The sequence below is a fragment of the Trachinotus anak genome, unplaced genomic scaffold (assembly GCF_046630095.1).
Source record: "Trachinotus anak isolate AG129_WGS33_773 ecotype Australia unplaced genomic scaffold, CSIRO_AGI_Tana_v1 ptg000023l, whole genome shotgun sequence".
Classification (NCBI taxonomy): Eukaryota; Metazoa; Chordata; class Actinopteri; order Carangiformes; family Carangidae; genus Trachinotus; species Trachinotus anak.
Window position 1 is genome coordinate 781,079 of NW_027273874.1, and position 15,789 is coordinate 796,867.

General features: G+C 41.0%; 2 protein-coding genes across 5 annotated transcripts in view; one reads left to right on the top strand and one right to left on the bottom strand.

Moving 5' to 3' along the window:
* On the bottom strand, window positions 1-15,648 carry trmt44 (tRNA methyltransferase 44 homolog). Of its 2 annotated transcripts, none has more exons than XM_071458923.1 (11): window positions 15,306-15,648; window positions 15,109-15,226; window positions 14,386-14,605; window positions 14,200-14,268; window positions 13,696-13,803; window positions 12,677-12,748; window positions 11,112-11,218; window positions 10,548-10,731; window positions 8,156-8,504; window positions 2,836-2,952; window positions 1-1,635 (listed from the first exon to the last, which is right to left on the bottom strand). In XM_071458923.1, the coding sequence occupies exons 1-11, from the start codon at window positions 15,646-15,648 to the stop codon at window positions 1,403-1,405; spliced, it is 1,920 nt and encodes a 639-aa protein (XP_071315024.1). In that variant the 3' UTR covers window positions 1-1,402. The 2 variants fall into 2 exon arrangements, with proteins under 2 accessions (XP_071315024.1, XP_071315023.1); XM_071458922.1 differs by having other exon boundaries at window positions 8,117-8,504.
* The window catches only part of tnk1 (tyrosine kinase, non-receptor, 1), a 12,890-nt gene continuing 12,681 nt past the window's right edge, over window positions 15,581-15,789 (top strand). For all 3 annotated transcript variants that reach the window (XM_071458919.1, XM_071458918.1, XM_071458917.1), the window contains exon 1: window positions 15,581-15,720. The gene's annotated coding sequence lies outside the window, so the exon portion shown is untranslated. The remainder of the gene's footprint in view (window positions 15,721-15,789) is intronic.

A 15,789-nucleotide genomic window follows, 5' to 3' on the forward strand; every position in this document is an offset into this window, starting at 1 on the left:
TTTTCAAATTAAAATTGTGTTTAATGTAATAGGTAAAAAAATGAGTAGTGAAATTTTTACATAGTATTTCATACTTCACTTTTTGTTATTTTGAATTCCTAATGTTTCATGTTTTTTTTTTCCTTTTCCTGGCAGAAATAGCCTTCCATAATAGCTGAGAGAATATTTTGTCAGAATTTGGGTGAGCCGACCCTTCAAGCCGCAGTCCTTATTTTGTAATTTGCACATTATGGCTTAAATGTCAGAAAAAAGAATTGCCATCATTTAATGTCAGAAAAAGAAATGCCATCATTTAATGTCATAAAACTGCACGCATCACATTGTTAAGCAACCTGCAGGATAGGTCAGACAAACATTATTCCAAATCTCCTTTGGCACGTGACATTTTTGGGTCTGTATGCGACTGCAATGTTCAATGGATTTAAACTGTCTGTCTTCATGCTACGATGCATCAATAGTCTGATTATTGTCTGTCACATAAACAAACAAACCCTCGAGGACGCGCCTCTCTTCTCCCCGCTGCAGTCCCTGGGTGGCCCTTACTGTCTTTGACATTTGAGCCACAGGGTGATGGCAAACAGCGTTGGAGAGGCACAACAGTGAGCACCCATCCAGAGGGGACGGCATGCAGCTCACCCCTCAGCTCCTGCCAACAAATAATTCATACCGCTAACATTTATTTTGTTCAAACGCTGTCCAGTCTTTATCCACCGCCCTGTCTGTGAACCTCAAAGTACCTGACTGAGATGTATTAAATGTCTAAGTAAAGTGCAGAGGTAAATACTATAAATATACAAAAGCTTTTTAAGTATTGATGCAGTTGAAGAGAAAGTTGAAAAATACTCAGCAAACTCAGGAAAAGGGTAAAAAAGAAAATCCATAATTGATTTCACAATCTTTCAAAATAAATACAAAGATATTGTTTGAAATCCATTTGAAATACAGTATCTGAACTTTTAAAAAGTCGACGTCTTAAATAAGTAAATATTACGGCAGAAGAATCCTTTGAAATTAAATTCCAGCAGATAACCCAGGGGTGGCAGCGAGCTCCGCAGTGAGACCTTAAGCTGCACCAGGAAGCATCACATTTTGGCAAAGTCTCACACAGAAGAGAAAGAGGACGCTGTGAAATTTCAAAACCTCAATTCCCAGAAATGATGTAACATCGCATCAATAAAACTCAAACTGCTCGGACCAAAACTTCTTTCTCTGTGTGGCTGCAGGAGTGGGCATGGGGAGTTTCCACAGCAGGGTTATCTATTGGTGGACAGAGCACTTCCTGTTAATTAGAAATCCAGTTACTCACCGATATTTAACTCAGGGGCTCATTTATTGTTGGGAGCAATTTTAAAAACAAATGAGTAATAAATAAAGAAATTAAGGTTCAGGAGGAATGATCCAATCAAAAAGCATCATTTTTTATCTTCTTCAGAGGTCTGGTTGAAGGTCGGAGGTCATCAGGCCCGTGGGCGAAGGCACAGTGTTCAGCCTGCAGGGGGCAGCCCTGAGGATGGTGGTCGTGAAACCAGCAGGGACGAGTTTTCAGAGCGCCAGGAGCAACAGGCTTCCTTTTGGTATCCGCCCTTGAGGACTTCCTGTCCCGCCAGTCTCTTATATACACCCTCCCTCCTTCCACTGAAAGAGAGGGAGCGACAAGAAGTTTCAAGACCTCTTCAGAATAAAGTGCTCCTTCCAAAACTTAAAAATAAATCTGTTCCTGTGGAGTAGTGAAGCGGAGGAGTTATTTCAGGTATGCAGTTCCATAAGTAAACAACCTGCTTATTTTTTGCATAATAACAACAACAGCTGACTGGCAGTTGGAGCACGCTCAAAGGCTTGAAACTCTCCTGGTTGAATCATCAGTACAAAAGATGTGTTAGTGCATATCTTCCTTTTATGGGGGGGTGGAGACTTTGTATGTCTTTATTATTAGAAGACAGATGACAGGAAGTGAGGGGAGATTTAGACGAGGGAGACTGAGGGAACGACAAAGGTCGGACCCCAGCAAGACAACAGTCAGCGCCCCAAACTCCCGAGTCACCAGGGCACCCCAATATCCTTGTCTTTGGTTTTAAAAAAAAAGTTTAAAAAGGTACAAGTCAATGTACAAACACATAAAAAAGAACAGCTTAACACCGCGTGAAAATCTTGATCTCCACTGGTTCAATTTCTCACCTTGCTGCAGTGATGTACAGGTGCACTGAAGGACACCGTGACATCACTGTTGGACAGGTCAGGTCAAGTGTTGTTCAGTCATTGAGGAGATCCCTGTGTTTTTATGTTGAGAGACACTGAGGATATCTTTAAAACTAAATTTTGAGATTTTAACGTTGAGTGGTTAAAAAATTAAAGTATATAAGAAAGGACCAACGACTCCTCTCACTTTCAGCATCACTTGGTTTAATCAAAGGAATAAAAAAATAAAAAAATTCCCTTATGAAATGAGAAATTTAAGTTGGCAAAAGGTCACCAAATTGAATATCGCTGAGTATTAAAGTCATTTTTTTTGGTACAGAGCGTTTCTTTTTTTTGATCATCCAAGTCTTTGTTTCTCATCTGTTCTTTTGTATGTAGTGGAAACAAATAAGGGAAAATGTCTTCAATAAACTAGATGTCCTAAGAAGGTCATTCTTGACCTTGGAAATAGTAGTTCCCATGACAACTGAGCAAGCTCCGTCAGCAGATGAGGACTGTCAGATGTGGGTAGTTTTTCTATTATTCTGCATTTTCAGTGAATAGTTCAATTTAACTACTTTACTTTTGAAAAAATATACATTTTTCCCAGTTTCATGTGAACTAGAGGTGAAGATGTAGAAAAGCATGCAGTCAGGCTACCTCTGAAGACTTGATGGTTGTTCTTGAGCAGCGTCTGGAGTCCTCCACACTCCTTCTTCAGGAGCTGCAGGGTTTCCTGCTCCAACAGGCCGGCGACCTCGCTCACAGAGAGGCTGCCTGAAGAGGAGGGAGGAGGGGAAGGAAAGGATGAAAGGTAAGCATGACGAAAGAGCAGAAGGAGGTCTGTCGACTTTGCATTCATCAATATATTACCACACTGCTTCAGGCATGCACAGAAATCATTTTTATCCATCATTACACACTAAAAAAAGAAGCATCCGATACAGCCGATTGGCTCGAGTCGATGTCACCAGTTGTTTTGAGCGAGGCAGAGCTGTGTGATGTCGTCTCAGCGAAAATGTTCCAGGAGTGAAAGGGTGATCGGCGCTATATACAGAACATTTTGCAGGGAACAAGTGAAGAAAAGAAACACCTCTGTCACTGTCTTTCAGTGTTAGTCAGGGCTGTGAAGTGTGCTCAATTAAAGCTGCTCCAACAAGCTGTCAGAGCGACCAGCGTGCATTTCACCGCTGCATCTCCCACCGGCCGTTTGAGAGCATGAGTCATTGTTGTCACTCCCCCACTGGGACAGTAATTTTAGATACCAAAGAGCAAAAACGGAGAAAGGGGGTTATTGAAATACAGAAAATCCTAAGCTCTGAGTTTAGCGAATTGTAAGCAGATAAATGACGTCCCCCTTTGTGTTCCCTGCACCCTGCCTTTTGGGCTCCGTTTCATGAGTTTTTCTGTATTTCTGGCTCTGCCCTTTTTCCCCCATAAGAGAATTCAATCAGCGCTGACCTTTGGTTTGTACAAATGACAATCTTACTCTTCTTTTCTCTGACATATTGGGGAGGGACACGCCACAGGATTTCTAATGCTCCTTTGTACTGTTTCATAGCAACATTTGACCCAAATCCGCAGACATCTTAATGCGATCTTCATCATACTTTTGCATCAAATCTCTGATGGCACTTCAGGCAATCCCAGTGGGCTTAGAGATCAGTGGATGTGAGGGAATTTCATATATTGTCTGAGCCTCTGCTCTAAGATCAGTTGGTCAAAGGAATAAATCTTCTGTTTAGGTTTTAGTTTACTCAAACTGAATTACAACTGAGCTACAGTGTGATGGTTTTCAGTTTTTCTGCCACAGAAATTCATCAAAAAACATATTGTCCACCCGGATACATGCAAATTTAGCTGGTCAAATTGCTGAGTTAATCCCTAAAATATGCGACACCCTCCCACATTCACAGACACTCACACAGCCAAACACAGTCCTGTGCTGCAGGGTGTGAAACTGGGCAGACTGCCGTCCAACAGCCCAGACGCCAGGGAGCTCCAGGCCTTAATATAATATCAATACACCGTTTAAAGCTGCCCTTTACTGCCTACACAGTTAATGGGGATTAATGGGAGAAGGACAGTATTGACAGAGTAGACTCTGTTTGGACTAAGACCAGGAGTAGACGATTATTAATGGTTCAGCTTGATGCAGAGTTGGACTTGTTTAAGGCTGAATGTCCCCATGCAAAAGATGGCCAGCGACTGATTGCTTGTTGTGGAGGATCATTTTTGCTGCTTAAGCCAATTCAGAATCAGGCTGAGTGGAAAAAATTACCTCTGAAATTGCTGAGTGATGAATAAAACATTTGAAAGGATCATTTCCTAGCTACCAAGAGCACAGCTGTAACATAGGATCACTCATGTCTCCATTTTACTGTCTTTTCAAATTTGGAAATGCTCAAAAATAGAATAGACTAGAATTACCTCCTCACGGCTGTATGCCTCCGCCACTTAGACTAGTTTCAGATTACATCCCTGTTTATGTGGAGTCAAATAAAATATTAACAATTTGCACGTAATGTTGTCATGGTTGCTCTGTGCATTCACTTGTGTAGTGCAAGTGAATGTTGGTGTCAAATTCCCAAAGTCCCATCAAGGCGTTGCAGAGATATTGCATTCACAAGGCCAAAACCATGTTTTTTTCTAGGTCGCCACTACCTTGACCTTTGACCACTAAAATCTAATTAGTTCATTTTTGAGACCAAGTAAAATGTTTGTGAGTTTCAAGTCCCATCGAGATATTGTGTCCATGAGAATGGGGGAGAATTCCCAAGGGGAAAAGAAGAAGAAAAACATATTTCTGCAACACTAAATTGTGTTTTTTTTTCTAATGAAATGAAAAGAATGTGGGAGGGGAACATCACTTGGGTTGGTTTGGTTGTAACTTGTGAGTTGTGTGTTTAGCTCCAGAGGGTCACAAGCCAAAAAGGTTGAGAATCAGTTCACTGTTCCATTAATAATAATAATAACAACAATAACAATTAATAAGAGCAAATATTCCACTTGTTCAAGCTCCTCAAACGTTATTATTTGCTGTTTGCATACTCTCTCATGACAACAGAGCTAATATATTTGGGTTATGGATTGCTGGTTGGGCAATGCAAGTTGAATACATCAACTTGGACTTTAAGATTTTGTGAAGGGCATTTTTCACTATTTTCACTTTTTACACTAAACAATTAATTGATAACGAAAAGCTCTAATTGCAGCCTAATATGTCAAAAGAATCTTACTTCTTGAAGTGAAATCAGTGCAGGATGATGACGATGATAATGATAATTATTCTTATTATCATTATAATTATTATTATTATGGGAAGCACAACCTACTGCTGGACCTTCTGGAGGACTGTAGGCCTTAAGTGCAATGGGAGGTGCCCAACCTTAAATAACACCCTGCACCCACGTTCACCCACTCCCTCTTCTATGCTGCACAACAATGAGTGCACAACTCAAAGAGTACTCTGTGAATTTTAGACTTACTGTACCTCTATGACATTCTACCGATTTGAGGTTTAGTGTTGCGGGATGTCATGCGTGTTAGATGTACAGCTCTCAGCACGATTGCATAACTACACAAGCCCAGTCAGCAGTAGAGCATGCATGAATTAGTAACCTGACTCATAGCTACAGTCGCCAGATTCACACATTCACACATTAACTGCTCAGAAAACCAGTGAGCTATACAGCATTTTAACTTCAGAGCACGATGTAACAGCAGCAGGGCAAAACAATACTTTCTGTGATACCTTCATTTGGGAAATATAAGTAGGTTTTAACATTTTTCTTCATTTTATAAGTCATGCCAAACTGCTCAATGCATGGGTGTGACATAAAAACTGTCCGTATAATATAATCTATAGAGAAGTCAGAAAATGTCTAATGAAGGAGTAAACAAGCCTAAAAATCTGGCAAAGCTTTCAATGCCAACATCTAATATGCGAGTCCTTTCAATAGTTCCTGAAACTCAGCTGTAGACAAAAGTATTTTACATATACGTCCAAAAAAAGTCCATCTTTCTTCAGATGAAGCCATCGTTACTGCGAGTTTTATTAACGCATCAAATCCACAGGCTCATTAAGGTGACAAGTAGTTCCTTTTTTTTTTTTTTACACATTTAACCTGTTTGTTCCTGTTAGTTTATGAGCAATGTGTGTGTTTTAGAGATCTGCTGTTACTCAGGAGCAACTGATGTTGGAGCTATATCACCAAAATTCTCCTTGAGTACCATTTTAATATCAAAAACTAAAAGATTATAATATCAATAATGATGACACTCTCTGAAGATGCACTAAAAATGGAAAGAAAATCTCAAAGGCCTTTCTATGACTCTGAGGCCTCCTGGATCTACTCAATATAGGCTGGCTCATCCTGAATTTACCCTTTGTTCTTACACAGCAGATAACTGGTAGGAATACCTCAATACAAATGCATACTCATGCATAAATCATAGATAGTGGTACATTATTCATCCAGTCATCTCTATACAGAGTTACACTCTCCCTTTATTCACTCTGCCTCATATTTTCTATCTCTAATTTCAGCACTGACATCCTGACAGAGAATTTTCTGTTTTAATCACAGTGGTCCTCATCTCCTTACCTCATTCATATGGTGTGTGTCTGTGTGGCGGTGGGGGTGCACAGGCGTTGACAAAGGTGATGCGTCGGTGGTGGGTGAGTGAAACAGTGCGTATATGTGTGTGATGCAGCGTGTGGCACTCTCTGTGCCATGTTTTGCAGAAAGTGGCTGACTGAGGGTGAGATACAGAGTTCAAAGTGGCGTCACTCTGGGTCCCGAAGGCCCCGCCGACTGATACAGAGAGGGGTGCCAAGAGAGGTGGGGGTGGGGTGGGGTGGGGGGGGGGGGTTAGATAGGATCATGGAGGGGGGATCAGACAAGAGGCTCAGGCTTCAGAAGTTGCCAACATGTGATGAAGCAGCTAGAAATATATTTTAAGATACTGATGGGAAATGTGAGAAGTGATTCATGTGTGTTACATCTCTGCTGCCCTGCAGAGGCAAAACACAATCACTAAATATTTGGTCAAAACTGAGTTAAAGGAACAGTTTGACTTTTTGGAAAAGATGCTTATTCACTTGCAGACAGACAGACGATCAACACCACTCACTTATCTAACACAAGGCTATAACCTGCAGCTGGTTAGCCTAGCTAAGCATAGCTAGCTGTTTCCCCCTGTTTCTAGTTTTTTTGCTAAGATAAGCTATAGCTAGCTTCATCTTCAACACATATGAAAGTGGTATTAATCTTCTCAGCCTGAAAGCAAATAAACCTATTTACCAAAATGTCAAACAATTCCTTTACAACCCGAATTTGACTTTTTGTTATCTGTTCTATATATATTCTATGTTCTATATAATTATAATTTTTATGCCACAGAAACACATGTACAGCTTTTTAAATTTGCAGTTGCTACAAAAAAAGGAGCTAAAAATTAAGCAAAGAGCTACATCAGGCTAGCTGGTGAGATGCCTTGGCTTAAACAAAATTTACTTATTGATTTTTCCCTACTCGTATAGAATATTTATTCATTTTTATATGACATCCTGGTAATTGAGTTAGTTATCCCACATAGTGAAAAGAGGCAATTGGTAATAATTGTGGGGGAAAACAATCTTAAAAGGCATAAAATGAAGGCATTACAACCTTTATAGCTGTTAAGCAGTTTCGTCAGCCATCTTGAAAACCTTTTACCCTTTTTTCTACCTCGTTAGATCTCTGTATTTGTGGGGCAGCGTGGCAGCACTGCAACAAATATTACCAAGTAATGAATTCAGAAACCCCCTATGTGTGCAATTATAACACTTGATCAGCACACTGTACAAATAATGTGCCCCACTCTGACTTTAATCTGAACCCGTTCATCACTTCAGTAGCAGCTCATGTCCTGGGAGACTTGTGATTTGTTTGTTTACCTCTGATGTTTTTGTGGCTGTCGTTGTGTTGTGGTTTACCTCCTCGGTTCCAGTCACCGGAGGACCCCCTGCTGTCATCCACAGTCATTCCCAGAAGAGCTTTAGCAACTTGCAGGACAACACCATCAACAAAGTCCCGGGGGAGAGCGGCGCAGTTTCGAACCATTTCAACCCTGTCTCGGGGCTGGAACCCGGCTCCCCAGCTGCTTCCGTGGGGTCCGTCACTGTCTGCGTTCCCATGGCAACGGTGCCCATCATCTTTGTAGTCTGACCATTGAACCGTGACTCCAGGTGTGGTCTGTCGACTCTGGATGTAATGAGCTCTTCGTCGCTCTGCCTCAGCCTCATCAGGTAGTTGGTAGTTTCTCGACTTTCCTACCAAACACACCTGCAGGAAGAAAAGCTGATTGTCAGGATGACACCCATGGGTGCTGACGCCTGGAACTGTAAAACCAGAAACTCAGTAGAAATTAGTGACTCACTTATATTCAATAAGTAACAGAACAAAAGAATGATGGCGTCATAATACAACAATAACACGATAATAATTTTGGATTTATCTGCTGATTTTTAGGGAGGGTAATTTAATTATTTTTTTCAATCATCCTCACTCATTAAAACATTTAAACTTTCCAGAGAACATCTAAATACTTCTCTGTTTATCTTCCAATACTGTTTCCAGGTGTGAAACAAAAAAATATGAATCTCTTCCAGCAGCTTTTGCATTTATGTGTAAACTAATAATGACTGATCCCTCTTCGTTAAAACCACAGTAAATACTTGCTTGTTAATGGGTTTCATAGCTATTAATGCCTACCAGCTATGAAACAAATGTCCCTTTGGGAACAATAGAGTCTTGATTTATTTCCTTCTGTTTATACTAAATGAGGCTCAGGTGGAGAAAAACGCAGCTGCACAGCTGTGCCTGTTTCAAGAGCAGGAAGACGTTTTATGATAATTTTGCAGAGAGATCTAATGACTCCCTTGAAAGACCTGTCCTTTCTTGTTAGAAAAATCTATTCTTGGCCTCTCTGCTTTGCTGGAAAGTACCAGTGGTAAAAGACAAGAATAATCATAGATAAAGAGAGATGACATGAAACAAAAGTTAAAGAACCAAAACTATGACTTCATAGGTATGAGGCACCTAGGTATTAGTCAATCAAGAAACCAGGATATTATTTCACTTTGTACCACCCACTAGCAAGAGTATGAACCAGCAGTATATATATCAACAGATTAGACACTACTGAAGTTCAGTTTATTCGTCAGGTGAAGACCTACTCATCCTGTGAAAATGGTATAATGTCTTCTTTCCAAAGTGAAACTGTCATCAAGGTGATCTCAGTTCCAGCTTCAGTCTTCGAAGTTATGCGAAAGAGTCCGTGTTGCAAATAGAGCTGTATTCTGATTTGTTGATTTGTAGCCGTATTGGTTTTTTTGGTTTATAAGTAGCTCTATACACATTCTGATTGGATGATTGGTCAATTTGTAGCTCTATTCTGATTGGGAGAGTTGTAGCCGCCCTTGATTGCTTGATTTGTGGCTTTATTCTGATTGGTTGGTTTGTAGCTGTGCTCTGACTGATTGACATTGATTCCTGCAGAGTCGTCTCCTGCTTGTTGTCACTGATTTGCACTTAAGGCAGGAAGTGCTTTGTGTGCATTAGAAACACAATTAGGCGTGAGTCAATTCTTACTGTGTACAATGAGATACAGTGAAATGAACCAGAGCAATTTAATACCTTGATAAAAAAGTAACACAGCCAGGAGACATTATGTTTTCTCATGAACATGGATCTCATTAATCCCTTGAGGGAATTTCTTCAAATTTGACACAAACTTGGACTCAAGGATGAACTTATTAGATTTTTATAGTCAAAGGTCAAGGTCACATGACCTCAACACAGTTTTGGCCTTGTGAACGCAATATTTGGGAACTCTGGATACACAGGGATGTAGGAATGTAACCTGAAACAAGTCTGAGTGGTGGAGGCATACAACCACAAAGCAGTAATTCTAGTTTCATTATTTTCTAGATTTCATGGATTAAACAATTATTTGATGAATCACAAAAAAAATCAATTACAAAAATAATCCTTGGTTGCAGCCCTAGTACACTGGGGGATGTGGAGTTTGAATGATGTGGGCATATTAGCAGAAGGGTATAATAAAATATGCTACCAAGCTGCATTATGGGAACTGTAGGATCCAGAGATTTTGCAGTGTGACCCACACTACAAACTAAATGTCAGGATATCTTGGGCTCTGCTGCTACGAAAGTGTTTGGTAACTTGTGATGTAGAATAGATTAAAAGACTCTAATAGAAAAAAACTATAAAAGACATAAATCACACATTATGATAAATCTTATTCAAAATAAAAGAAGTCAGACACAAAAGCCATGTAGGTCAGGTCTGACCCTGTAAGCCTACCCGTTTGGTAGATGGTATTCTCAGGCAGTCCTCTTCAGTGTTGAAGCCACTGACTTGGCTGACCTCAGTGATGAAGTCGATGTATTCTTTATACTGAGACTTCTTACACTGGCGTCTCTGGTATTTTCCACAGAAGTCAAAGAAACAGCAGGGGAGAACGAAGTAGCGGCAGGAGTAAGACGACCTGCAATATGAGGACATTCTTCCTCAGCGCCAAAGACAACGATGATTATCAATGTACTGAGTGCTGCTTATGTTCATTTAAGTATTTTCCCAACTGTTTTCATGGATCTGAAACTGTTCAACAGACAGGAAGCAACAATCCACTGCAAGAGATTATCATCAGCGGTCACACTGGGGGAAAAGCAGGTTTCTCAGACTGAGGCTCAACATCGCCACCAGGTGGTTGTCTTAATAAACACACTTGTGAACTGACAGGACAAAACACACACACACACACACACATATTCACACATCCTCCCTCTGCCCATAATGTTATTCCAAACTGGAGAGATCAGCTGGCACTTGAGCTGCTGAGTGAGATTGTGTCTGCTGATGACTTGCCTGGCTGCTATAACGGGGATCCACGGTGTGAGCTCATCCGAGTGGTTCCCAATCAGCCAGTCCGCACCCGGGAATAAGAAGCTCTCACTGGGAATAATTGCCTTTTCCTGAAATAGCAAAAGACCGAAAGAGCACGAGAGCGCCTTAGAGCAGTGAAGATGCACACTGGCATGATTTGATTCTGAATCATTTAAAGGAAATTGTCTAAAAGGAAAACTTCATTTCTTCTCAAACTTTTAATATACCACACACCTGTCAATGTGATATTCATGAGAACTTATTGTGTCTTGGGGCTGGTTGGTTGTGAAGATTCAGCTAAGGATTTGTATAAAACGTTTCAGATTTGGCTCATTTCAACAAATACCTCCATTAAGAGTAGAAAGCTTCCAAATGCAGGTTAAAAACTAAGTACTTCACCAATCTTCCCAGAAAGGTTGGTCAGCCACGTCCGCTCTGCTAAAATCAGTCAATAATGGATGACCGGAAATGGAAGCAGTCAGCAGCTCTTTGTCAAATGAGCAGCTGAGGCAACGCGGCAGAGAGGAAAGTGAAGTGTTTTTGGGGGGAGGTTTCCCTGCAATGTGTGTTTAATCTGTCTGAATATGACATTAGTAACAGCATCGTCTTTGTGGCAATGATTAAAACAAGACTCTCTTAAATCTGTTCTGTGTAATCTCAATCTCAATGTAAAAACATCACTGTTTTATCACTGTTTTTTTTTTTTTAAAAGCTGACAGTGTTTGTTTCAACATTGTGCTTTTTCTGCAAAACTACTTTTTGCAACTAATCAACAGTTAAAGGCTTCAACTAGGCTGCAACTGACAATTATTTTTATTATCCATCAATCTTCTGAATTCTTGTCCATTAATGAATGAATTAGTGAAAAAGCAAATGTCCCAGAGCCCAGGGTTATGATTACAAAATGCTTGTTTTGTCCAGACAACAGCTGTAAACCCAAAGACATTCAGTTTACTATCATTTAAGCCCACCAAAGGCAAGAAAGCTGGAACCTGAAAATTATGGGCATTTTTCCTTTAAAAAACTTAAAAACTGTTAATTGATTATCAGAATTACTGATGCATTTTCTGTCATCAACTAATTAATAAACAACTAATTGATTCAGCTGTAGTTCAATCTGTGCCACCATCAAGGGCAAATATTTTAAATTCAGATTTGTTTTTTTTATTTATAACTGCATAACTTAATAGGTTTTATAACTGCAGCTCAAATGTATCCCTCAGTGTGTGAAACATCTTGACCTTGGAAAAAGCAAACCCATCTCAAAGTCCCTCAAACACCTGTTCTGCAGCGTTTGATCATATAACATGGTCTTCATCAGCAAAAGGAGGTTGCTCAGTATCTATCCGTCTAATATTAAAAGAAGAATCAATAGTTCAATCTTTTTAAAAGCAAAAAAAACAATTAAATCAAAGCATAAAGCAGTGATACAGTGAGGGGGCAGTGCCGGCTGAAAAGACACCATCACATTGTATGGATTCCCCTTTTCATGTGAAAAGATAATAACACTAATTAAAATCCGCCCTCTTCACGCTCTGCTCGCTCACCTCTAGCACAGTCTGGGGGCCGTACGTGTCCCAGATCTTCCTCCTCCGAACGTCGATGCCCTTTCCAGGGTGCTGCAACACAAGATGGCATGACGGTCAGGTCAGCGGCTAATCGCCCTCGGCCACATTCACACTCTCACTATCAGCCGCTGTGTGTAATTTCAATTTCACCTGCCCTAGTTTGTGACTGGTGACATTAAGGCGGCATGGTAGTGTGGATTTTATATTTTCAGAGCCATGAATCCCCCTCACCTGGCCTCCGACCGGCCCCATGTCATTGATTAAGCCGCTAGTGAAGATCTGGCTAATTGAAAGACTGCCGGCTATGAGGGACCAGTGTTTCATTTTATCTCATAGAGGTCAATTCAACCAAAGGTAAATTCAGCAGTTATTCATTAATCTCTTTCCTCTGAAGTTAAGTTAAGTCAAAAGTTGAAACTTGGTGGTAAACGCATCCTTTTAGAGAGTGTTTTCTTTTCAGTGAAACTCATATCAAGTTTTGAGTATTATTTTGTCAAATTGGTCAAATCTGACATTTGAATTAAAGTCTGTGTTAACCTACAGTATTACATATGATGCACCGTGTATCTGTGAGAAAAAATGACCAAGCTTTACTAAAACTTTGTGATTAATAGATAGTAGATGTTGAAACTATGAATGATTTGATTAAGATGAGATTCAGATTCAAACATTTGGCAATTCAGTGTTTTATTGTTGTTGTTTTAGCAAAGTGATTGGATCCACTGTCAGAAAAACACAGTGTCATCATTCATCACAGTGTGACATTGAGGTGCTGCTTCTGACTGAGTTGAGTTTAAAGGTAGGTCCATGTACAGAAGGCTCTGTTCATAAGGTCATAAGGTCAGAAGATGGTTGTTTTCTGTGGCCTCTCAGAAAGGTTTTCTCCTACTTTGCGTCATAGATTTAATCACAACAACACCAGTGAGGGAAGCTCCACTGCTAAAGGCTAATTCAGATGAAGGTGAATTAATATCACTTTCATCCAGCCTCTAACTCACCCCTTCATTGGTCAGTATGTGGACCAGGAGGCCGTTTCCGCAGCCGAGGTCCACAAAGGACTGTCGGGCGGCGAGACCTTTCTCTGCCCGCTCCTCAGCCCACAGCACCTGCACAGCACAGAGACCGAGCATCAACACCAGCGTATGATCACGAGGGCTCTTCATCATTTTTTAGCAAAACCCACTTTACAACTGCAGTGTGACACCTGCTGCTGCTCCTGACACCTTTTCACCTGCTTCTGACATGACACATGGATTGATTTACTGGGTCAAAACCATTTTTCACACTAAAATTGATTGACCCACCTTTGGCTGCACAACCTGACAACATGTGACACCTACACAAACAAGTATGGACACGTTTGTATACTTAGCAATGCTCATTCAGTTCAAAAGGACATATGAGCCACGAGGGTTGCAAAGGAACTATTTTTCATCTCACATATTAATCTTCAAGTCCCACTTCAAGTCCACTAAAACACTGAAACCCAGGTTTGAACCCACCAGTAGATATGTAGCTATGGCAACATCCTCATAGACAAACTTCTCAGGATCCGTCACCTCAGGCCAAACCTGGAGAGCAGATGAGAATAAAACACCCGGAAGCATCAACACATCCAGGATACACACTATATACAGTAACACACACACACACACACACACACACACAGAGGGCTCCACGCTCCTCACCTTTACCATGGCCTTGTACTTTTCCTTCAGCTGCTGGTACACGAGGCTGTACTTCTCCACCGGCAGCAGCGACAACGTGCTCTTGAACTCGCTGCCCTTGCACTCGGTGGCCCAGCGCACCAGTTTGGGCAGCAGATCTGAGGACAGCCATTGCAGCTTCGGGTACGCCACGCCATCAGAGAACCAGGCGTCTGGAGTCAAGACGTGCAGCTCCAAGGACCTGTAGATAAAATGTTTGGTTTTTTTCTTTACTAATGTGCTGGTTTTAGGTGCAGTATAGTGATGACTATTTTACTGTCTCTATAGTGTCCGATTTCATTATCTGCATCTGCATCTGTGCAGCACTAATTTGTCAAGGGGAGTCAGATATTACTAGTCAGAGCTTATGTGAGGGATAGGATACTCTTAATTAATTAAGTTCATTAATTGGTATACAGGTATGGTTTATCAATCAATAATATTTTATTTTGGTCTAATTGGAAACTTGAAGCGCTTTAGTACAAATACTAACTTTGAGAGGGATATACAGTATTTTTTAAATTATTATTATTATTATTTCTTTATTTCAAATACTTTTTTTTTGTGGTCTGCTTCACAATTGATGTTGTTTAAACTAATTTAAGCATTTTAAGTGAAATTAACACTCAAAGCTGATTTAATGTTTTGTTTTCTATTCCATCATCTGTCCTCTCAGTAAAGGACAGATGATGATTTCAGACTCACCAGTCGTCACAGTCCTGACTGCGGAGCTGAATCTGATAAATGTTGCTCCTCTTCAGAGACACCTGGCCCTCTGCATCCTCCTCCAGAGGCAGAAAGGTCACTTGTTGTGCGCCGAAGTCTAGAGAAAACAAAGAAAGAAGTGCACTGTGAGAGGGACAGAGGAGGCAGAGGTTTTCATTCACGGGTCCAGCTCTTACCTCTCAGCACGACTTCTCTGTGCAGGCTTGTCCCGCGGCTGTTCACTTTAGGAATAAACGTCCTGACAGTGGAGGACCAGGGTTTGTCCTTTTCGTGTGCGTGTGCAGGTGAAGTCTTGCAGCTCAGGAAGGACAACACATCATGAGCGAGCCCAGAGGCGGGATCGTGCAGCAGGAGCCGCAGGTCCTCCGCGTCCGCATCTCTCCTCCCCGTCTCCTTAACCCCGCAGAGACGTTTGTTCACGACGTGAGGTTTCTGTATCCACACGTCCACAGCGGACCAGAAGCCTTCAGGAAGGGTCTTACCTTCTCCTGGAAACTTTACATCGGAGAGTTTTGGCATTATTGAGCTTCAGGCACGACAAGGAGCCATGTGTTTACAATCTGAGAGCGGACTTCCGGGGACTTTTATTTTGTATGTCGAATCTACTTTATGATAAAACTGCCTTTTTTTTTGAGTCATATAATTTCCTGAATCACGTCT

Excerpts from the sequence above, each read along its gene's own strand:
- trmt44 (XM_071458922.1), bottom strand. The coding sequence starts at position 15,648 with ATGCCAAAACTCTCCGATGTAAAGTTTCCAGGAGAAGGTAAGACCCTT. Across the intron at positions 14,606-15,108 it reads AGTCAGGACTGTGACGACTG|GTCCTTGGAGCTGCACGTCT; the intron begins GTGAGTCTGAAA and ends TTTTATCTACAG. Across the intron at positions 10,732-11,111 it reads ATCCCCGTTATAGCAGCCAG|GTCGTCTTACTCCTGCCGCT; the intron begins GCAAGTCATCAG and ends CTCATATTGCAG.